This window comes from Cetorhinus maximus, chromosome 2, assembly GCF_964194155.1.
Source record: "Cetorhinus maximus chromosome 2, sCetMax3.hap1.1, whole genome shotgun sequence".
Classification (NCBI taxonomy): Eukaryota; Metazoa; Chordata; class Chondrichthyes; order Lamniformes; family Cetorhinidae; genus Cetorhinus; species Cetorhinus maximus.
In genome coordinates this window covers 109775752-109800315 of record NC_135880.1, presented here as the reverse complement: position 1 = coordinate 109800315, position 24564 = coordinate 109775752, and the positions used below count along the sequence as shown (strand labels likewise).

At 41.8% G+C, this 24564-nt stretch overlaps 1 protein-coding gene across 7 annotated transcripts in view; it reads right to left on the bottom strand.

Annotated features, from left to right (window-relative positions):
- Positions 1–24564, bottom strand: part of aopep (aminopeptidase O (putative)) — a 339483-nt gene that overhangs the window by 228854 nt on the left and 86065 nt on the right. For all 7 annotated transcript variants that reach the window (XR_013580231.1, XR_013580232.1, XM_078568338.1 and 4 more), the window contains one exon: positions 3000–3189. Coding sequence is in view for 5 of the 7 variants with exons in the window: in XM_078568338.1 (XP_078424464.1) it covers positions 3000–3189 (190 nt within the window). In the remaining 2 variants the exon portion in view is untranslated. The remainder of the gene's footprint in view (positions 1–2999; positions 3190–24564) is intronic.

Below are 24564 nucleotides of genomic sequence, written 5' to 3'. Positions count from 1 at the left end.
ATGGCGGACCAGACTCGATGGGCCGAATGGCCTACTTCTGCTTCTACGTCTTGTGGTCCTCTGTTCCTCCTTCAATATTAATTTTATAAAATCTAACCTCTTTTTCCAAGAAATAGCTTTTCGAAGTGATTTTAAAATGTAAGTTTTTTATAACCTCCATTTCCAAGTTCATTTCTGGTGAAACCAAAATGTTAAAAATCCTGTTTTTATTTATTAAACATTGGAATCTTTTTCAAAGAAAATGTAAACTCCAAATCTTCTAGCATTTTATGTTGACATTTCAACCAAATCCCACTGATGTATCGATCTCATAGGTCCCTGACTTATGATCCTAACAGAGGTGGTTTAACAAAAAAGGAGACATTAAAAGAACAACATCAACATGCCACAATGGACTGAGAAGGCAAATGGTAGGGGTTAAGCAGATCGAGTAACAACTTTCAACAAGAAATTAGATAAATTGAAGGGGATAAATTTATAGGGCTTTGGGGCAAAGACAGGAGAAATTGACTCATTGAATAGTTCTTTCAAAGAGCCAGCATGGGTAACAATGAGATGAATGTTCTCCTTCTGTGCTGTATCATTCTGTGATTCTAAGGTGCATGAATACAATAAGGGGATAGCTTTCTGGAAAATAATATTTTAATTTCCACCTTCTTCAAATTTCATGGCAGTTCATTGTCTTGTGTAAATAATAAGTTTGCAGCTATATAACTTTTTTCACATCCTCAGGATGTCCAAAGGCACTTTCCAGCCAATTAATCAGTTTTGACTATAATTACTGTTGCCATTGTAAGCAAACACAGCACCCAATTTGCACACAGCAAGTCTCCATATAGGCATATGGAATGAATGACCAGTTAATCTGCTTTTGATCCCCTTGGTTACTGGAAGAGTGTTGTCCATAACACTGTGATTAGACCTTGTTTTTCTTCAAATAGCTCTATAAAACCTTTCACACTCCCCTGAATAAACACAAGGGGCATCCATCTAATACTTCATCCAAAAGGTGACACTTTTGACAAAGCAGCTCTAGCTCAGCACAGCATTGTTATCACTCTAGATTCTGTGCTCAAGTTCTACAATGTTATAAATCAGAAGCAAGAATGATACTAACTCAGTCAACCTTAAAATTAGCCATTAAACCATAAAAAAGAAAAAAAGACTTTCATTTATGTGGTATCTTTCACCACCTCACAATATCGCAAAGCACTTTAAAGCCAACAAAGTGAGTTTGAAATGAAGAACATTTGTAACATTAGAAACATTGCAGCCAATCTTATGCACAGTAAACTCCTGGAAACAGCAATGTGATAACGATCAGATAATTTGTTTTTGTGATGTTGACTGAAGGGCAAATATTGGCCAAGACATCGGAGATAACGCCCCTGCTCTTCTTCGATATGGTGCAATGAGATTTTTTATGTCCACCTTAGAGAGCAAACAGGGCTTTGATTTAACATCCAAAAAACAGCACTTTCACCAGTGCAAACACTCTCTCAATTCTGCACCATGTGCAGTGTAAGCCTGAATTTCAATTAGTGCTCCTAAGTTGTGAGGCTTCCTGCTAGCAGCACACAATTAGAAAATTATCGTTTATATAATTTTGCCGAAAATTTTTTAAATGGAGAAGAAATCAAAATCCACGCTAAAAAATTGGGAGAGAATATTGCCCATTGTCCGATGTTTAAAAAAATCTTGCACTCTTTATGACTTAATATCACAAAGTACCTGGAGAACATCTTTTCCCTCTGGGATAGTTGCCCTGCTTCAGGTTCCAGTTTTCCAACAATGGGTGCTGAGGTTCAAGATTTTTTAAGCAGCCAGAACTTGACCTAGACCATGGTGCATTTCAAGTCTCTGACCCGAATAAGAAATTCGATGAAGAGTCTACTGATTAACAAATATATTTTGAATTGGAAGGACAATGAACAGTTCCAAGAGGAAGCATACTATAATAGAGCAGACCCAAACTAGAAAAGGGCTCAGAAAACGCAATCTCTTAACTGCTATGGAAGAGCTTATCTCTGCATGTAAGAACATGTTGGGAATAGGGGGAAGTAAAGGAAGGACAGTTACAGAAAGGACATAATTGCTCTGGAGAGAGTACAGAGAAGATTTACAAGAATGCTACCAGGGCTTGAAAATTGCAGCTATGAGGAAAGATTAGATAGACTAGGGTTGTTTTCCTGAGAACAGAGGAGGCTTAGGGGTGACGTAATTGAGTGTACAAAATTATGAGGGGCCTAGATAGAGTAGACAGGAAATATTTGTTTCCCCTAGCTGAGGGATCAATTACCAGGGGACATAGGTTTAAGGTGATTGGCAGAAGGATTAGAGGGGGCATGAGGAAAAACTTACTCATGCAGAGGCTGGTGGGCATCTGGAATTCACTGCCTAAATCGGTATTTGAGGCTGAAACGCTCAACTCATTTAAAAGGTACTTGGATCTGCATCTGAAGTGCTGTAACCTGCAAGGCTACAGACCAGGAGCTGGAAAGTGGGGCTAAGATGAGCAGCTAGTTTATTTTTCATCTTTTTATGGCCAGCACAGGCATGATGGGCTGCATGGCCTCTTTCTGCGCCGTAACCTTTCTATGGTTCTAAATTTCAAGACCTCTCTCAACTTCAAGGATAATGCCATTCTTATGTTTTGTTTTCTTTCACAGTCTCTGCCTCACAGGTAAAAACACAACCACACAAACAGGCACATAAACAAGTGATTGTGCTACTGGATTGACACCAGAGTTGGGACTCACATTTGACATTAGGCATTGCATCAGCATCAGGACCCAATAATCTCAGATGCAAAATCAAAGAGGTGATTATTCACTGCAATATATTTGCCTGAAACTGCCGTCTGCAGTTCTTTCAGCAGAAGAATTAATTAATTTTAAAAACATTACTTACCAACACTATAGCAGCAAACTCAATATCAGACAAACACATGAAGCACTATAGAGGAATCTGCCAACACACAAGATAAAATAAAAATGTACCTTCTGTGCGTTTGCCCAAAACACATCCTCCAAATAAGTAGCAAAGCCTTCGCTTATCCACTCTTCAGTCCAATCACGAGCACCAATAGCCAGTCCAAACCAGGCATGAGCTATTTCATGGCACAATCGTACTCCACAGAGATGCTTTCTGCCAGACAATACAGATTGCGATAGGAAGATGATGTGTGGACTTATTAAAGAAAACAAAAAAAATACAATTAACAACCTGTTATATGATCATGAAAGTTCCTTCTTTATATGTAAAATGCACTAGCCTTTCCTATGAAATATTAATATTTTACTTCATAAAATAGCCATCATTCGAGGACCGTATTAACTAAAATTGTATCTCAAGATAGCTCTTTAATAAACCAGCAATTAACTGAATTGGGTGAGGGAGAATTACTGCTTTTAATATTTTTACCAATATATATAAGACAGGACTGTCCTTATCAATTGAAATTCACCCGCATCCCAATCTGTCATGTGATGCAGAATCATGCACTGAAGCCTCCACACAATGATTAGTTGGCACAAGGCATCCCATAAATCTCCTATTTAGCAGTCACTTAAAGATAGAAAACTAAGATTAATTTTTTTATATATCTATTAATGGGGATCTGTACATTCATCTGTTAGCTTTGCTAACACCAAATTCATCAACAATAATAGTAAATCACACTGTGTTATATCTCCTCTGACTGAATTACAGGTGTCATGCTTTGATGAAAGGTCACAGACTTGAAAAATTAACTCTACTTCTCTCTCCACAGATGTTGCCAGATCTGCTGAGTATTTCCAGCATTTTCTGTTCTTATTTCAGATTTCCAGCATTCAGAGTATTTTGCTTTTGTGTCATAGATTTCATACATGTTCTGGGAATTGATTGTAGCTCGCATTTGCACAATAACTTTCAGGATACAAAGCAGACTTCACTGCAGCACAGAAAGGCAGAATGATCATTTTAAACTAGCCTTCAATTTAAAATAGAACAATTAAAGTAAGCCTAAGCCTATTTGGGTAATCTCAACATAACTTTAGATAGGTCCATACAAGCCCTCCTTTGTTCAGTTAAAGCTCTTGCAATAGATGCTAGGGACTGTAGTCTGAAGTGTCTTAATGAAATTAAAAATCCAGACATATATTCTGACAACACAGGGTGTAATGATCCTCATCGGGACCGATAACTTTTAAAGAAAAATTCGAACTTACAGTTAACAGCTGAAAGAATGACATGTCAAGATTTCATGTTTTAAAACTTTTTACTGTAACAAATGACTAAAAAAGCACTATTTCTTTACGTAGGCATTTTGATACAATTAAAGGTCTGACAGAAATATGTGACAGTACATTTCTGAAGGTCACACCCAGGATAGAGAGAAAGAGACAGAGAAAGATACACAGTGATGCAAATGAGATAGAAATGGAGAGAATGAGAAAGAACAAGAGCGAGATAGGGATTGAGAGACAAGATACAGACAAAGCAAGAAATAAAGAAAAACAGAGCGATTTCACAAAGGTGGAGGTAACTGTGTCTCGATCTTTTAAGCCTCTGCTTTATAACTGATCTTTTTTCCCTGTTGAAATGTCGTGAAGGGAATGTCTGTGTAATTGAGAGCATGCATCCTGGGCTCTTACTCTTTAAGACAGAGGGGGAGGGAAAGATAATGAGAGTGAGAGAGAGAGAGAGGTAACTGTGCTGGAAATGGAAGGTTCACTGTTAATATTTAATGTGCAAACAGCACCAATCCTGGACTGAGTGGGTACGGGGAGATAGAGGGATTAATTTAAGGCCTTCAGTGGAATTTTTACAAAGGGTGGGATCTGGGGGATTCTCGGAGGTACAAATATTGAGACCTGCAGGTCCAGAGAGCTCAATGTAATTTCAGAGATTCACAAGCGCCCGGTTTGCATGATTGCACCTAGTCAAAGTCTAGCCCAGCATCTGTTCTTAGGGAGGGGGCATTTAGACAGGGGTCTGATTGTGGGGAGAGAGTATTTTGACAGGGATCTGTTCACGGGGAGGGAGAATTTGATACTGAAGGTGGAATTAAATAGGGGGAGCAATTCGCTTGCTGTGGTAGGTAGAGGGGGGCTTTTGCAGGCAAGGGAGGGGAATTAGAAGGGGCTTGTTCAGAGGAAGTGAGTGTTTGGTGGTTAAAATTAGGCTGGGTGTTTTGACTGCACTGAAATTGGAAATTTTTCACCTTGCTCTGTTGTCAGTCGCTTAACTTTTAGCCTTCCATCCATTCCACCTTACTCTTACCTGCACACCCCGAGGGCAGGTGACAGAGGCCAGATTAATAATTGTATCTTCTTGTTTTTTTCCGTTTTTATTGTCCTTGACAATATCACGGGAGAGAGGAACCCAATTTGTATTATAAATTCAATTTTAAAACAAACACCTCCTTGCATTTTCACTGCTGCTTGTTTATGATTTAATATCAAACAAAAAATTTCCCTATTCAGTTCAGCCAAAGATGGAGCTGAAGATGAATCTGAGCACAAATGAGCAAAACAACATCCTTCGTTGAAATACGCTCATGTCTTGCAGACTCATGCCATTCTGTGTAGGAGCAACGGGAAACTACAAAAGAAATCTCACGACAGTGCTGGAATGAGTCATTGATCTTCTTAACCCTCCTCCTTTTTACCGATTTGCTCCAGAACCGTCGTGAAATTTCTTTTGTAGTTTTCCCACATGGGGCCTCATGACTCTCAGTGGCCATTTTCAGCAGCATGGAAGGATCAAGAGGAAAAACTGAAGATTTCAGTGCTAGCCCTGTGTGAACTTGGTGAACGAAAATGACATCATTAAATTGCAAGAAACAAATGTATAAAGATGAAAAGCGGGTGGGGGGGGCTTTAAGCCAGAATGGGAGGAAAATTTTACATTCACTGTCAAAAATGGGAAACCTATTTGCCTTATCTGCAATGCACTCACTACAAAGCCAGTAACCTGAAACACAAAACATTTTCATCTGACTATCCTCCTAAATCAGAATTACGGAAATACAAGTTACTCACGTTAAAATCATCCCTAAATAACCAGCAGACACTACTTTAAACGTTCGATAAGGAAGCTGACACAACGACCAAAGCTAGCTTGGTTATGGCATGGAATCTTGCTCGTGCTAAATGTCCATACTCTGATGGTGAATTTGTTAAGAATATTACTGAATTTGTTGCAGTTTTAGATCCAAAGAACACAAAACTTCAATGACACAAATTCCAATTTCATACCACACTGCGGAGAGGTATATCTCCCAGGTCAGTGTTGATGTTGCAAGCAAGATACAAAACAATCTGAAGAATTCTCTAGCATTCAGCTTAACTCTTGATGAATCCACAGACATACAAGCCAACCCACAACTGGCGATATTTGTTCATTATGTTTCCCCGGATGTAATTGTGAAAGAAGAAATGTTGAACTTGGTGGCGCTAAAAGAAACAACTTGTGGTGTTGACATAGAAGATGCACTTGTCAGAGTGTTGACAAATGTCAATGTACCACTGAATAAACTTGTCAGTGTTGCTATGGATGGAGCACCTTCAATGGTGGGGAAACATGCAGGCCTAATCGCGCTCTTGAAAAGCGATCCCAAATTTCTGGAATTTCTCCCTACACATTGCATCAATCATCATGAACATCTAGCAGCCAGATACTTCAAGTACAAAAATGTTATGAAGATGGTCTTTGAAATTGTCAATTTCATCTGCTCAAATGGGGAGACTCACTGACAGTTCAAAAATTTTACTGAAGTGCTGGATCTCAAAGAAAAGCCTGACAATGTCTTTTTCTACTGCATTGTGAGGTGGTTGTCAACCAGCAATGTCTTAGAACTGTTGAAGCCTATTATTGTTTTTCTTGAAAAGAAAAGATACTATCCACAGCTGGAAGATAACAAATGGAAGCAGGATCTGATCTTTGTCACTGATATTATGCAGCATTTACAAACTCTCAACTTGGCACTCCAGGGGAAGGATAAGATCACTTCTGACCTTACTCAGGCAGTTTTCAGCTTCCAAAATAAGGTAAGGCTTTTGCAAAGATACATACTGTCAAGAAACTTCAACCACTACCCCATCTCAAAAGGAGGGTAAACACATTCCCTGATATTGAAGTAAAAGATCACAAACTTGAAGAATACAGGGATAAATTACAAGGACTGCTTGATAATTTTTGAGCCAGGTTTGATGACTTTCAGGAGTTGAGATCCTGCTTTGCCTTTCTTGTAAACCCATTCATGGTTGATGTGGTCAATGATGGTTGTCTGATTCTCGAACCTCTGGTTACAAAAATATCTGCTGTAGAAATGGAACTATTGGACTTCCAGGAGGATCAGGGCATAAAGATGGTGCATAAATCAAGTCCTGGAAGCAACTGCCAGAAACAAAATATCCTCAATTCAAGAAAACTAGTGTGCGACTCATTTCAATTTTCGCTGTACTCCGTGAGGAAGTTTGTAAAGTCAAAACATCATGCAGTCCTTACAGCACCTGACAGAGCTCCTTTGTACAGCCTTGACAACATATCAGTCAGATTTTCAAAGACTTACAGCCAGGATGGAGACCCACAAGACTTCTACTAGCAGTAATTAGCCTGTGTAAAGTTTGTTCATGTCTTGCGGCTCTCAGATATCTGAAGGTTATCATGTGTGGCTCTTAAGTTCAGTAAGTTTGGCCACCCGTGCTATAAACAAAGTAAACAATCAGGAACTTCTTGGCCATTTAAAAACAATATCTATTGAATTTTTCTTTAAATGCAACAAAAATTACTGGAGACTATGTTAAAGATGTGGGAAGAATCTGGGTCCATGAGGATCACCCTCGTTGGAAATGGAACAGCTTGCATTTCACTTGAAATTGTTTTGTGAACTCCACAGTGAAATCACTATTTAAATGAAGGAGGATGTTAACGACAGCATTTAAAACACATTAATACTTTAAAGTACTTCATTGAACAGTTGCTTTGTTTAATCATTAAGAATTGATTCTAATAGAAAAATCAATTTAGCAATACCCGTTCTAACTGCATGTTCTTTATGATTAGTTTTGTTAATTCCTTGCAGAGCTTAATGAAACTTATTTCATATGGTAATGGATAAATTAGGTATACATTACAGGATTAGTAAGATTCCAGCAGTATACATAGTACAATACAAAACCAATGCATAAATTTCCATGAAATATTCTCGTGTTTTCTATATTGCCTTAAATCAAAAAAAAACTAAAGAAAAGAACATAAGAAATAAGAGTAGGCCATACGAGCCTGCGCATTCAATAAGAACATGGCTGAATTTCTAAATCAATTCCACCTTTCCCTACTATCCCCATATCATTTGGGCTTGCATGCCCAAAAATCTACCAATTTCAGTCTTAATTATACTCATTGACAGTGCTCGGAGGTATAGAATTCCAAAGATTCACAATCCTCTGAGCAAAGAAATTCTTCATCTCAGTCCTAAATGGCCGACCCCTTATCCAAAGACAATGATCCTAATTCTAGACTCCCTAACCAGGAGAAACAGCCTCCCATCATCTATCCCCTCTGTGAATTTTGTACATGCCAATGAGATCACCTCTCATTCTTCTAAACTCCAGATAGTATAGGCCCATTCTACTCCGCCTCTCCTCACTAGACAGCTCTCTCACACAGGAATCAATCTAATGAACCTTGGTCGCATCCCTTCTACGGAAAGCATATCCTTCTTTGCTTAAAAAGACCAAAACTGCACACAATACTCCAGGTGTGGTCTTACCAACGTCCGATATAAATGCAGTACAACTTCCTTACTCATATAGTCCAACCACCTTGCAATAAACGTTAACATACCATTTGCCTTCCTAATCGCTTGCTGGACCTACACTTTCTGATCTTTTAACAAATATTTTTCATTTCAATTCTTTCTGCCAAAGTGGATCCTTTCATATTTCCCCACATTATACCCTATCTGCCACCACCTTGCCCAATCAATTAACCTGTCTATATCCTTTGCAGTCTTATTACAACATTCCCACAGTTTACTTTCCTACCTAGCATTGTATCGTCAGCAAACATGGATACATTAAACTAAGTCCCCTCATCTAAGTCCTTGAAATAGATTGCAAATAGCTGAGGTCCATGTACTGATCCTTGCGGCACCCCACTATTCACACCCTGCCAGCATGAAAATGACCATTCATTGCTACTTTGTTTTCTGTCTGTTAACCAATCCTCAATCCATGCCAATCATTACTACTAATTTTGTGCAACAACCTCTTAGCTCCAAATATACCTCATCCACTGGTTCCCCCTTATATTTTTTTTAATTGTTTCATGGGATATGGACGTCACAGGCTAGGCCAGTAATTATTGGCCATCCCTAATTGCCCTCGAGAAGATGGTGGTGAGCTTTCTCTTGAACCGCTGCACTCCATATACTGCAGGTGTATCGCGATGCTGAAAATGAGGTTCCGGTGCCTGGACCTGTCTGGTGGAGCCCTTCAATATAGCCCACAGAGGGTGTCACGCATCATAATCGCCTGCTGTGCCCTTTACAACCTGGCGCTGCAACGGGGAAGGGAGATGGCTGAGGAGGAGATGCAGGAGCTGGAGGTCTCCTCTGATGAGGAAGACGTCAATGGTGACGATGGTGGTTGTCTTCGGAGGCAACGATGATGGGGATGAGGCCCTCATATTGGGCAGATGAGGCAGGTGCGCTCGGGAGGCCCTCATAGCTGCTAGATTTGTGGAGGATGATGACGACATGAAGTGAAGGGACACCATAGATCCTCACATTGCATCTATGAACGTTTGACTCCAGTCTGGCTTATGGCAGCACGCATACCCTCTGTGATAATGCTTCTGTCATGGACATGCAGCGGAGGCTCCAATAGTCGCTTGATTGCAGGCGGATGACGACAACATGCAGTGAGAAAACTCCACAGATCTGAGCATGTCTGACTCCTGCCTGGTCGAGGGCAGCTCACTTATGCTCTGTAATCAGGGTCATATCATAGAGACACAGCCATGAAATTTTAAATGCACCTGATCCTTTGTCCGTCTTCAGCACCTGACCCCTTCGGGAGTACAGCGACACTGGTCACAGATGATGACAAGATGGGAACCAGTCCCACCTTAAAGGTGCTGAGAGCACACAGAGAGAATGACAGAACTCTGTGGCGCCTGCCCACTACATTCTGGCAGCAATGTCAAGCACCATCGAGGTGCAGGCATCACTAATGTGTCCAGGGAGTGTGAGGCTGGACCATCATTTTGTTCTGAAGGCTACACAAAGTATAGGAAAGAGGCCCTGGACTGAGACACCTGTCTTTATCTTGAGCAGAAAGGTTTCATATCTGAGTGACACAAACATTGCTCATCAGAACAAGGAGCCATAGGCAGGGAGACATTCTTGGGAATTTATTGACAATAGAGAACATTATGTACAAGTGATTAACACCTGTGCCCAAGCTGTGCAACTACATTTTCTTAACCTTCCTAACCCTACCGCTATATCTTGGTGCTCCCCAGACATCCACAGCAGAGGTGGAGGCAGCCTGCTGACTGCTACGACCTGTCTGTGATTGGCCTTGGTGGGTGTCCTCTGGAGGGCAAAGACATGGAGAGCCTGCTTTCGGGGGCCGGCTGTGGCAGTGGCACCATCCTCAAGCTGTGGAGGTGGAGCTGCTGAGGTCACGGGAAGTGAGGATTAGGATGGGTCAGACACTCCTGGATGGATGGCCCCGGGGTGTACACCTGCTGATCTTCCTATCTAAGGATGCCCGAGGGCCCCTGGCTGACTCCTTAAGAAGATGAGGTTGCTGGAGTGAGATCAAGCTGTCCTGCACCTCTCTCACGTACACACTGTTGGAGGCCAACTATGGTGTCAGCGATGGAGTGCAGGAGCGACGTCCTGAACCATGGTCTCCATGGCAGCCGCCATCCTACCAGTGTTGACCTCAGTGTATTGGCATGCCAGCATTATCACCTCAGCCTGAAGGCGGGCGGACTCCTCCATTGTGCCTTGCAATCTGAAGAATACAGCGGACATCCCTTCCTGATGTTCCCGAGCTTGCCTTTGCAGCTCCAGCAACTGTGACATTACCAAGTCCAGTGGTTCGTCATCTTTTCAGAGCAAATTTCTGGCCTCCAGCAGTCCTCCGAGTGCTGGACACCGGGGAAGTCCCTGCTGTCACCTGCTGTGGATCAGAAACTGTGATGTGCTCACCAGATTGTGCTTCCGAGGCTACTCTAAAGCCAGGTCCTACTGGGGCGTGTCTCTTTGTGCTGGTGGAGGGTGTGGGTGAGTGCTGTGACAGGACTTCAAGGAGGGTGCCTGCAGGTTCCTCTTCAGAGGTTTCCTCAGGGCGTGATTGGAGGCCCTGCACCATGGACTCCGTTGGCTGTTTGGCAGATGTGCCTGCGAAAGCAAGGAAAGATTATTAGTGCATGGCAGTGGCCTGTGAAAGATGACACATCACTCACAGTATGGCTGTCTGGTGGATGTTGCACTCCTGGATCCCCACTTGGTAGAGCACCACCGACCTCACCGTCAGCACAGGGATGGTCCAGATCCTCACCAGCCAGCTGGATGGCTCTACTTTCAAAGTCGATGAAGACCTTGATTTCAGGCATTCCTCCATCATCTGCAACCTCTCTCTCTTGTTGTGTGCCCGCTTGTCCTGCATAAATAACGATGGAGAGAGTATAAGCAGGATGCTCACCAGGCCAGATGATAGGTAGGCCTGGCATGTGTGGGTGGTGAGTGGTCCCATGGATGGGATGAGGACAATGAAGGTGTGTGTGAGAGAGTGAATGGTGATGTCCCTTGAACTGGCAGTGAGTGGGGACCCTGTGGATGTGTGGTTGGTTTGAGAGTGTGTGAATTGAGAGTGATGAGAAGAGTGACTTACACTTGTGGAACGGAGGAGATCATTCATCCTCTTGCAGCACTGGGTGCCTGTCCTCTTTTACAGGGCGTTGGCACTGACCACCGCTGACATCGCCTCCCAAGCCAGATTGACAATGTTGCTGCCCATCCTGCAGCCAGAGTGGGGGTAGAGGAGGTCACGGCGATCCTCCACTACATCCAAAAGGTGTTCAAGGGACGTGTCATTGAACCTGGGGCTGCAGTCCTTTTGCCTTTCAGGGCCATGTCTGCTTTGCAGAACTCGAGGTGTGCATGTGGCTGCACTTTAAATATGACGCCTGGTGTGATGAAGCAGTGAGATGACAGCGTGGCAGGCGAGTGAGAGCCCGCCCGTCGTGGAAATGGCGTATTTCCTGGGAATGCATAATTAATGCGGCAGGTTTGGGACGATATGGCATGAAAAGCCGCACTGTGGCCAGCGGGTAAAACATCATTTACCCAACCACCACCACACTTAGTGCAAATCTGGGATGATTCTACCCCATGTGCCTGCTGCCCTTGTCCTTCTAGGTGGTAAAGGTCATGGGTTTGGAAGGTGCTGTCTAAGGACCTTGGTGAGTTGCTATAGTGTATCTTGTAGATGGCACACACTGCTGCCATTGTGCATCGGTAGCAGAGGGAATGGGTGTTGAAGGTGGTGGATGGGGTGCCGATCAAGCAGGCTGCTTTGTCCTGGATGGTGTCGAGCTTCTGGAGTGTTGTTGGAGCTGCACTCGTCCAGGCAAGTGGAGAGTGTTCCATCACACTCCTGACTTAAGCCTTCTAGATATTGGGCAGGCTTTGGAAAATCAAGAGGTAAGTTACTCTCCGCAGAATTCCCAGCCTCTAATCTGCTCTTGTTACCACAGTATTTATATATGGTCCATTTCAGTTTCTGGTCAATGGTAACCCCACCCCCCAACTCCGAGCATAATCTTGGTAAGAAAGCAGACATCATATTCAGGAGCTATACATTAATATGCATGGATTATTACATTGCTGAAAATTAGAATCAACACTGTCACTGGCTAAAAATATACCGTTATAGTTTTTAATTAAATTGTTGTAATTGAAGGTAGTCTAATTTTCAATATATCAGTGGATATATATAATATATATTTACATTTTCAAGAGAAGTACTTAGTTTCTGTTCAATATTGAATCAAGTGATGAACTTAAAGTAAGCTGGAGCACTCACACTGAGTGCTCCAGCTTACTTTGCCATTCCATAATAAATCAAGCCCCGAAACAGATTCTTGATATTAGCACTAGTTCCCAATCTATTTCTAACCTCAATGCCAAGGATAAATGAGGGTTAAAAATTTGCTGAGAACAGTACCACAGACATTTATAACCTATTATCCAGTATCAGAAATACAAATGCTGCAAAGCCAAATAAATTACATAAGACAATGAGGACAAGACCAAATATCATGCTTAACAAATAAACATAAGTATTACTGGAACAAAATTAATGCCAGCCATTTGCTCACTCATTCCTCAGGGCAATGCCTTAACCAATCAGGGTCAAGCTGCCTGGTTTAAATTTCAAACAATATTTGGCAGTTAACTGTCAGTCACCATCATTGGTGCATTCTCCATGGCAAAGCCTCTACCAATCAGAGTCCACTTGCCAACCAATCAGCACTATCTTCACATACAGTATAAATTGTTGTCTTCCCCCTATATTGGTATTCTTGCAAAGTGTCCTGAAGAGTGCAAGACAAAAAACTTCGACATGTCTCTTTGTTCAGCAATACTGTGCTACCAAATGACTAAACTGAAGTGCATCATGCTATAATCTAATGTGGATAATAAACTCAAACTGTGTCATTATTTATATTTTACAAGACAACAATCTATTTTAGCATTTGATTTTATGCCAAACAGGTTTCCAGTGCACTGAAACATATAATTAATACATTTTCTTGTTGGCTATCCCCTAATTATTAGTACGCTCATGTCATCACAAGGCACACTGAGCAAAACACTTACATGTACAGAAAGAAGCATTTCTGTTAGAAATATGCCAGCTATTCAGGGTCAAAAGAAGTATAGACTGACCATGAGTACATAACTAAGTTGTCAAACATTTTATGTAAAGAAACTCAATAAAACAAAAAGTTTAACTTAGACTCTTTAGCCCACATAAAGAGTATTTGAAGACCAGGATCTGAAACCTGAGACTAAGGACCAGTCAGTAGTGATCCCCACATTCCTATATGTTTCAAAGGCTTGAACAACCTACAGCAGGCACCTCGGAGCACTGGAGAAGTACCATCAAGGATGGCTTCGCAAGATCTTCCAAATCTGGTGATAAGAAAGGCAGTCCAAAAGCAACATAGTCTCCCAAGCCAACATACCCAGCAACAAGGCACTAGCCACTCAAAACCAGCTCTGCTGGGCAGGACTTGTTGTTTTTATGCCTCACACCAGACTCCCAAAGCAACTGCTCTATTCGGAACTCGGTTGCAGCAGGAGACTCCAAGAAGGACAATGGAAATGCTGTAGGGATGTGCTCAAAGGCATCCCTGAAGTCATCAAACATCCCAGCTGACAGGTGGGAATCCCTGACCTGTGACTGACCAAAATGAAGAAGGTTCATTCAGGGATGCACTAAACACATTGAGAGACGTTATTGGGAACACACAGATCAAAGTCCAAGCATCGGAGAGAGAATACAAACCTCCAAACATCTCATCTACTCTTCAAGCATCACTTGCCCTGCATGTGACAGAGTCTATAGATCATGCATCAGACTTGGCAATCATCTCAGAATCCATCAAACCACAGTAGAAGCAAATCATAATCGATCCTGAGGGACTGCTTAAGAAGAGGGTATTATTGTAGTAAGATCACCTTACTGTTATACTCTAACCCGTCACAACATCAGGAAATTGTGACTGAGTGATATTGTGACTGAGTGAACTTCACCAGCTAACCAAAAACATACTGAACTGTTTAAACAGGACCTTTTTTTTAAAAAGGCAAGAAAAGACACTGACTAAAGATGGACATGTCATTTGCATCTTTATGAGCAATATGTCAGGGCATGCCTGCAGTGCAAACCATATAGTAACTTTCCAGAAAAGGTCAAGTCACAATTCCAGACATCAGATGACTTGTGGCAGTTATCTGTACTTACTTCTGATACCTGTGGGTGTGTGTGACGTCGCATCTTTTATTATTTTTTCCTCAGGTTAGTGGCTAATAAGCATGCTATTTCTTTGACTCACGATAACCTTGTTGATCGGCTCCTTATTGTTCACTGCATAGATAGCAAAAATTACATCCGGATTTGAAAAAGGCATCCATGGGGAAAAGAAATTTTAAAAACCTTTGTTGTGATCGACGGTGAAAGCTGAATTGAGGGAGGCCAGTGCATTCCTCTTCACCTGGTTGTAACACCCCTTTGCAATGAATATCAACATACCATTTGTCTACCGAATTCACATATGATTTTAATGCAGTGCCTATAATTTTAACTTTTTACTATTTTTTCCTTGATGGGGCCTTAATTGCTAATGTCCTATTCCTGTTATTTAACCCTTCCTGGCACATATTGTTTCATTTTACCCAAACAGCAACTTGGTTCTACAGACTTGACTTTTCTCTTCAAATGTATAAATTTACCATAATCTGAACCCTCCCTCTCCCATATTAGTTTAAAGCCCTATCTATCACCCTAGTTATTCGATTTGCCAGGATAGTGGCTCCACCCAGTATAAGTGGAGTCCGTCTCAACGGAACACCTTTTTTCCGCAGTACTGGTGCCCTGCTCCATGAACTGAAACTGTTGCTTCCTTTACTCTTTTAGACACGCATTTAATCCTTTAATCTATTTGTCTCTATGCATGACACAATAATCCTGACTGAGATTAATACCTTTGAGATTTGCTTTTTAGTTTGTACCCTAGCTCCTCAAACTCCCACAGCAGAACCGCATTCCTGGTTCTACCCATGTCATTGGTGCCTACATGGATCACAACAACTTCCTTTTTCAAGTTCTTTTCCAGCATCCAGTAATTATCCCATATTAATCACTTGCAGGCAGATTCAGGCCTCTGCAGTGAAAATATCTTCCAAGAATTTCTAACATTAAAGCCTCTCAAACATATCTGTTATAGCTAACTATGTTTAGATGAAAGCGCCGTAGCTACTGCCAGAAAAGCAGGCACTGGTTTACATAAGAAGGTGCTGACGGTCATTGATTGGCTATTCATGGGTGGAACAGAAAATTCTTTCTGTGCATGTAAGCTATTGCATTGTGCCAAGATGCCTGATGGGCATTTAGGTACCAACAATTTAGGAAATCCAGCAGGGCAGTACAAGTGGTCAGCCCCGTAATGCTGCTAATCAGTGCAAATGATGAGATAGGTGTTGACTGTAATGAATATCATCATCACAAAGGTTGCATGCTCTGTCTCCATCTGTCTCACCATTTACCCCATCTGCTACTGAAGTCCTCATTCAAACCTTTGTCACCTTCAAACTCAGTTACTGCTTCTGGTGATTCTCCATTCGTCCACCCACATAAACTTCAGTTCACCTCAATCTCTGTTGTCCATATCCTAATTTGCACAAAGTTGCACTGACGCATCACCCCTATCTTCACTAATCTACACTGGCTTCCAGTCTCCCAAATCCTCAAATTTAAAATTCTCATTCTCATGTTTAAATCACGACAACATCCCTCCCCATCTCTATAACTTCCTCCAGTGCTATAACCCCGTCCACAAACTCCCATTATGTATTGTCCCCTCCCCATCATTGCCAATCGTGCCATCAACTGTCTAGGATCTACATTTGGGAATTGCCCATCTAAACTCCACTTCTCCAACTTTAAGGCCCTCAGAACACATTTATTTGACTAAACTTTTCATCACCCCTCCTGATACCTCTTTCTTTGGTTTGACATCCACTTTTCTATTATACATCTGTAAATTCCTAGGCATATTTTCCAATGTTAAAGGTGTTAGATAAATGCAAGTTGTCGTTGAACGTGAAACCAACTGTATAGGTTGAAGTAAACATCTAATTGGGCCCCATTGTGCAGCTTCGGTTACATTACACACTTCATATCGATGCAAAGCTACACATCAATGCAAAATATGTAGCATAACTCAGATGCAAAGACGTTGAATTGACAATGATTTGTGTTTTGTCAAAGGCTGCGGGACCACCTCAAGCAGACAGACTCGCACCACTCTGAATAATGGTTATTTTAATACAAGTTAAGTGAAATTTCAAAAACATACCAAGCGGGAAATTTTTAAAACTTAATTCATATCCTTTTCAATGTTCTCAAAGAGCTGATAATCCCACTGGCACTTCACTAACATGCAAATCTAACCAGCACCAGAACATGGCTGAGTAAAGTTTTATGTATACATGCATGCTTGATACATGCAGAGCTTCAGTTTTCTAAGAGAACACAAAACTGGCAGTCTGACTTGGGTCTGCCACTTTTTTCTTATTCATTCACAGGATATGTGTTTCGCTGGCTGGGCCAGCATTTATTGCCCATCCCTAGCTGCCCTCGAGAAGATGACTTCTTGAGCTGCCTTCTTGAACCACTGCAGTCCATGTGGTGTAGGTACACCCATAGTGCTGTTTGGAAGGGAGTACCAGGATTTTGACCCAGCGACAGTGAAGGAATGGTGGTATATTTCCAATTATTGGAGGGGAACCTCCAGATGGTGGTGTTCCCATCTATCTGCTGCCCTTGTCCTTCTAGATGGTACTGGTTGTGAGTTTGGAAGGTGCTGTTGAAGGAGCCTTGGTGAGTTCCTGCACACACTGCTGCTACTGTGCATCGGTGGTGAAGGGAGTGAATGTTTGTGGATTTTTTTTTTATTCATCTGAGGGATGTGGGTGTCGCTGGCTAAGCCAGCATTTATGGCCCATCCCTAATTGCCCTTCAGAGGGCATTCAAGCATCAACCACATTGCTGTGGGTCTGGAGCCAGGCCAGCAAAGGATGGCAGATTTCCTTCCCTAAAGGGACATTAGTGAACCAGATGGGTTTTTACAACAATCAGCAATCATCATCAGGCTTTTAATTAACTCCAGGTATTTATTGAATTCAAATTTCACCATCTGCTATAGTGGGATTCGAACCCAGGTCCCCGGAGCATTACCCTGGGTCTCTGAAATACAAGTCTGTGACAATACCACTATGCCACCGCCTCCCCTAATGCGGTGCCAATTACATGGGCTGCTTTGTGCTGAACGGTGTCAAGCTTCTTGAGTGCTGTGGAAGCTGCACTCATCCAGGCAAGTGGGGAGTATTCCATCACACTCCTGACTTGTGCCTTGTGGATAGTAGATAGGCTTTGGGGAGTCAGGAGGTGAGTTATTTGTCGCACGATTCCTAGCCTCTGACCTGTTCTTGTGGCCACAGTATTTAAATAGCTTGTCCAGTTCAGTTTCTGGATCATTCTAAATTGATATTGTTTCGTATCAGCAGATGTAACATAATTGTATCATTATACTAGTGAAAAGAATTCAATAATTTTTATTTGCACTTCACAACATACACACATATGACTTGCATGGATTTCCAATTGATAATACACTATTTTTTCTACCAAATAACAATAGAGAGCAAAATCAACATCATAAATTTAATTCTTTACAAATGTAGAATATCAAACAAAATGTTTTCTTTTCCTTTAAACTGAAATTCACGTGAAATTAAATTTGAGACTGCTTCGCAAATTAAAAACAAAAGGCAGTTTTTCTAATATTTCACTTTCGTAATAGTACTGCAACTGGGAATTTTCATTGGGAGTCTCTCAATGAATATCAAGGATGCTAAGTCAAACAACAGAAGCACAGAAGAATAAAAATAGTCCTTTAAATCTGTTCTAAAAATAATTGGTTTTAAGCAACAGCAGTATTAAAAAAAAAATCATAGTCTATTGCACATTCCTGAATCAAACAAAGCCACTCCTTGTCATTTGTTAGAGACAAAAGTAACAATACTCATTTTGTGCATTCTCCATTTTGAAAACACACTAACCTAATTTTTAAAAAGAACCAAACACTGTCAACTTCAACTGGAAGGATAACTGTAGCTCAATAACATTAGGTTTAATCTAGCTGTTCTTATATCTTCTGTGCCTGTAAATCAATGAAGGACATAAGATTTCCATTTAACCAACAAATACATTTATTCTGTTATCCAGATGTTAATATTTAACATTTAAAATGTTAAATAAGCAACAGAACACCAGCAAAGTTACTACATCTTGTTCTAATTTAGTGTTGATAAACTCTGTGTTCCCCCAATTACACTGAACTGTGAATTTGGAATGCTGATTCATGAATTGTCTATTCATGTTAACAAGTTAGCTTTATTTATTTAAATAGTGAGATTAAAGGTTCCAAGTGTCCTTTCCTGCTCACAGATGTAAATGGCAAAGAAAGCACAACATTAGGTGCATCTGTAAGCAATGTTGCATTTTCACTGAGAATTTGGAGAGGAAAAGCATATCGACATTTAAGTTAGATAGATCGCTGGTCAAAGGGAGAACATAATGTACCCTTATTGATGAATTCTGATGCACAAGGACAACTGATGCATACAGCCCCTGTTGAGTAGAGGACTATTCTACTTCTACTAGAGTTGTGTGTGCTTAAAACTCTACTCTCATTTTGAGCCTTATGGAGAAAAGAAATTGCTTGTTTTTCTTATAATATCAGATATAAGGCTTTAGGTGGGTCTTAAGCCATTGAAAGATTTCAGTGGCTGGGACTATTTCTGGGTGCTGACCCCGCATGGTTCAAAGGTACACAGAGTTGGATTCTTCAGGGAGGCAGCCAAATTAAGAGGCTGCTTCTGCATGAGCATCCAATTAAAGAGTATGGGCAGGTTTCCAAGGTGGGAAGGCCAACCAGGGGGCCCGCAGCACTGGATGGCAGGTAGCCCCACTGAAAGAGGTTGGCATTGCTGAGGTAGGTAGGAGACCATGAGGGCACCTCAAAATGGAGGCACCCTCTGAAACCGGATGAAAATTTTAAAATAAAGAATTCCCACAATTGTCAGTGCTATCACTGCGGAGAGAGAACCCCCTCAAAGGATTGCTTGTGACCATGGCTGTGGCCTTCCCATCCCAGTGGCTCTGTGATTGGGTGATTAAGAGGAAGCTCCAATGGTTCCCACAGCCTGCTGCCAGGAGGCCGCCTCCAGGAGGGGTCTGTCTGGCAGGAGGCAGAGAGTGGGGATAAGGGGGTCCTTCTCAGGATGGCGGCCGGTGACTAGTGGAGTTCCGCAGGGGTCAGTGTTGGGACCACAACTTTTCACTTTATACATTAATGATCTAGATGAAGGAACTGAGGGCATTCTGGCTAAGTTTGCAGATGATACAAAGATAGGTGGAGGGACAGGTAGTATTGAGGAGGCGGGGAGGCTGCAGAAGGATTTGGACAGGTTATGAGAATGGGCAAAGAAGTGGCAGATGGAATACAACGTGGGGAAATGTGAGGTCATGCACTTTGGTAGGAAGAATAGAGGCATAGACTATTTTCTAAATGGGGAGAGAATTCAGAAATCTGGAGTGCAAAGGGACTTGGGACTCCTAGTCTAGGATTCTCTTAAGGTTAACTTGCAGGTTGAGTCGGTAGTTAGGAAGGCAAATGCAATGTTGGCATTTATTTCGAGAGGACTAGAACATAGTGCTGCTAAGGCTTTATAAGGCTCTGGTCAGACCACATTTAGAATATTGTGAGCAATTTTGGGCCCCATACCTCAGGAAGGATGTTCTGGCCCTGGAGAGGGTCCAGAGGAGGTTCACGAGAACGATCCCAGGAATGAAAGGCTTAACATATGAGGAACGTTTGAGGACTCTGGGTCTATACTCGATGGAGTTTAGAAGGATGAGGGGGGATTTGATTGAAACTTACAGAATACTGAAAGGCCTGGATAGAGTGTACGTGGGGAAGATGTTTCCATTAGTCGGAGAGACTAGGACCCGAGGGCACAGCCTCAGAGTAAAGGGAAGACCTTTTAGAACAGAGATGAGGCGAAGCTTCTTTAGCCAGAGAGTGGTGAATCTATGGAATTCATTGCCACAGAAGGCTGTGGAGGGCAGGTCATTGAGTGTTTTTAAGACCGTGATAGATAGGTTCTTGATTGGTAAGGGGATCAAAGGTTACAGGGCGAAGGCGGGAGAATGGTGTTGAGAAACTTATCAGCCATGATTGAATGGCGGAGCAGACTCGATGGTCCGAATGGCCTAATTTCTGCTCCTATGTCTTATGGTCTTAGGAGGGGTCCTATTCAACATTGGGAAGATGCCAACTGGCTCCAGAAAGGGCATCTAAGCGGAGACTGTTATGATCCTGGACCAGGTACCAGGTCTTTGGTACATTCCGGTTAGGAACCAGTAACTTTTTGTTTCAAGTGGACAGAGTTTGAGATCCAAGGTAGTTATGATGAAAATACAGCCACAAGATTTCACGGTTTCTGAACAAACAGTTTTACTATACAAGGTCAGAAAGTTAAAACAATTTACAATATCTATCATATACTCTGACTTGTTAATAATAGGTACATGTGAATTAAAAGGCAAACTGTGATCAAGCACACTATATTGCACAATAAAAGGCAAAATGCGACCATGACAGGTCCCACAGATTTCTCAGCAACCCACCCAAACGTCAGTAAACACTGTGAGTCAACCAATCTCTCATGAAGGATTCCAATCTTCACCTCCGAAGGTCTAGCCTTGGAATTCTCTCCAAAATTCACTCTGACTCAGACAGCCTCAATGACTGCACACCTCCCAGGGTTTCAATCTAGTCTTCCAAGGCTCCATTCTCCTGGATTCCCATGTGTGCACTCCAGCACTAATCCACAAGCACAACTTCAGCTCTTCGGCTGCGCTGAGCTGAACATTACTGCTCCAAAGATGTACCTTTGCCCCAAAGGCCTGTAGCACAGAATCACCAATCTTCTGATGCCTTCGACCTCCAGGGCTTCTCCCAAGCCCTTACTACTAAAAGTCTGCCAACTTCAGCCCTTTATCTGCTTGGAGCCTCTTTCTCTGTCCCTCTTCCCGATGGTTCCTACCAGTGGTCTCCTCCTCCCAGTGGCTCCTTCCCCGGTTCTCTCTCTTTAAGTGGGACCTCTCCCTGTCCCCTCTCCCTGGGTTCCTCTTTTGAGGCCTTTCTCTGTCTGGGACTTTTCTACCGATTTGGTGTTCTGCTTCTCGGCCACAAGAACCGATTTTTCACACCATTTATTTTGTTTTCTTTACGCAGGTGCACTGGACCCTTGTCCTCAGCCCAAGCAGCTCCAAGCTCCGGACTGCACATATGCCACACACTCCTAGTCCACGCATGCGCAGAAACTCCTGGGGCATGCTTTTGACCTGTAGTTTCCCAGCCCCAACTCAGCGATAAGGTAAGTTTGGATTTTGTAACAGGCCTTAGTTGCTATAATTGGCTGCTTACTGCTCTAGAACAGATTGTAGCCTGCCTCCAGCAAGATCAAATGGAGGTTAGAATCTAGAAAGGAGCCGACCCAATGCACAACTGCCAAAGATTTCCTGCCCTCCCATATCTGCTGGCCAGGTAACATTTCATGTGTCATATAGGCTAATTAATACTGTTTCATCATCCACCTCATTATCTATATCAGACTGGCTCCTCCCAGAAGTCCAGATACAAATTTCTGACACTTTAACAAGGGTAGAAAAATTATGCTTTGGAAAAGCAAGGAGGGATATGGCTGTAGTCTTGCATTCACCTGGGAGAACTGTTAAATGCTGCTGATTCCATTTTAGGATTCTTTCCTTTGATAAACAGTTAGAATATATGAAACCAAAGTTCTTCTATTCTGGTCTGATTGACCCGTGTACCTATGGGCCACCTAATTGTTAACATCCACCACTGTCACTTTTCTGCTCTTTTTTCGAAACAGAAATAATAACTTTTGTTCCAACTTTGCCTTCCTGCCAAGGGAAACCTCTAGTTTCTGCTGGATGGTGCTCCTTGGCAGTTTTTTCTAAAATAAGGAATTCACTGAAGTAGAATGGGGAAAGTTGGAATCTCTGTCCCTTCTTTCGCTGATGCTGCACTGTCATGACACATTTTTAAAAAGTAATCCTGAGCAACATTTTCCAGCTTTGAAGAACTACTGATAAACAATAAAAGCACCAAATAAATCTTTGCTTCAGATATCCTTTAAAGAGTTTCTAAGTAGATCAGAAAGTTGAGGTGCAGTTACAGCAATGCTTGGAATTTTGTCACAAATATAGAAATTTGGTTTAAGCACTGGTAATTCGGTATTGCTGCACTCATTCCTTTTGTCCTGTCCCTCCCTCCACATCTAAACTTGGCATTTTTTTCACTATATATCAAGCATGCGGATACAAAAAGTCTAGGGTGTAAAAAGAAAGTACTTTTGAAGCACAAATTATCCTTTCAAAAGTATCAGTATAGCAGCAACATGCACACGATTGCAAACACCTGTGTTAAAGTTCCAGTGTTCATGTTAAATGCAACTTGTCCGCCAAATGGCTTCGAGATTCCGCTGACAGCCTTAAATGAGGTGTTGAGTTCTTTTACCATCTATATACCATGCACTTTTCAAAAACAAAGACATCTTGCCAAATATGGACAACGCTCAGCTAGATTTTCTTAATTTACAAAGCACAAGCATTATAAAAATATTTGCACAACCAATGAAGCATCAGTTAAAATTGTTAGAAATGCTGTACTCATACCACAGGCTCATCTGACCATAATCTCTGCCAAGTATAACACTGGGCACAAAGAATATTATAACAGCATATTTCATTAATCAAGATGTAAGGTTTCAAAATGAATGTTAAGCAAAAAAGTGTTATATAAAGACAAATTATAGTAGCCTTTATTTCCTCAAAGCAAATCTTCTTTGCTTGTCATTTGCACTTAACTTGAAGTTATGTTTTCAGGAACATCATTAAGGTAAGTGGAAGACAAATTGCTGATCCAATATAGAGTGCCACAGAGTATTCAGATGTTAATTCACACCCACAATTCTCCACATAGGAATACTGCATCCCAGCTGGACTCCCTACTGGAGGTACTATCTGTCTGTGGGGGTTGGGAACTACAGGTCAAAGCAATGATGTACAGGCCCTGAAGAAGAGTAGCATCAACTAGACAGCTTGTAAAATTAAAAAGATTTGCCTCCATTCAGTGCCTCCCAGCAGCAATGTGGTATTATGAGGAATCAAAGGGTTACTACCACATCCCATTACCAAGTAGCAACTAGTAAATTAATCAATCCAAATGAAAGAAAATATTACTGAAAAAAGAGACATGTCAAAGCTTTTCATCTTGCACTCATCAGGACACTCACAACAATATCAATATAAGGGGGAAAATGACAATTTATACTGTATGTGAAGAGAGTGCTGATTGGTTGGCAAGTGGCGTTGCCATGGAGAAGGAGAATGCATCAGTGATTGTGATGGATAGTTAAACTGCCAAGCAACGAGCCCAAGGTCGTCATTTTTGGCCCTAAAAAGTGCCAAGTCTACCTCAGATTACCCTGGCAGGGCAAAGTATCTCAAAAATTTGCGCTACAGGTGAAGCTAGCTGTTTCACGCTGCTGCTATGCAGTAGCAACAAGAGTGGTATTCACTACTAACAGGGTGCTGCCATCAAGCCAAAAAGACA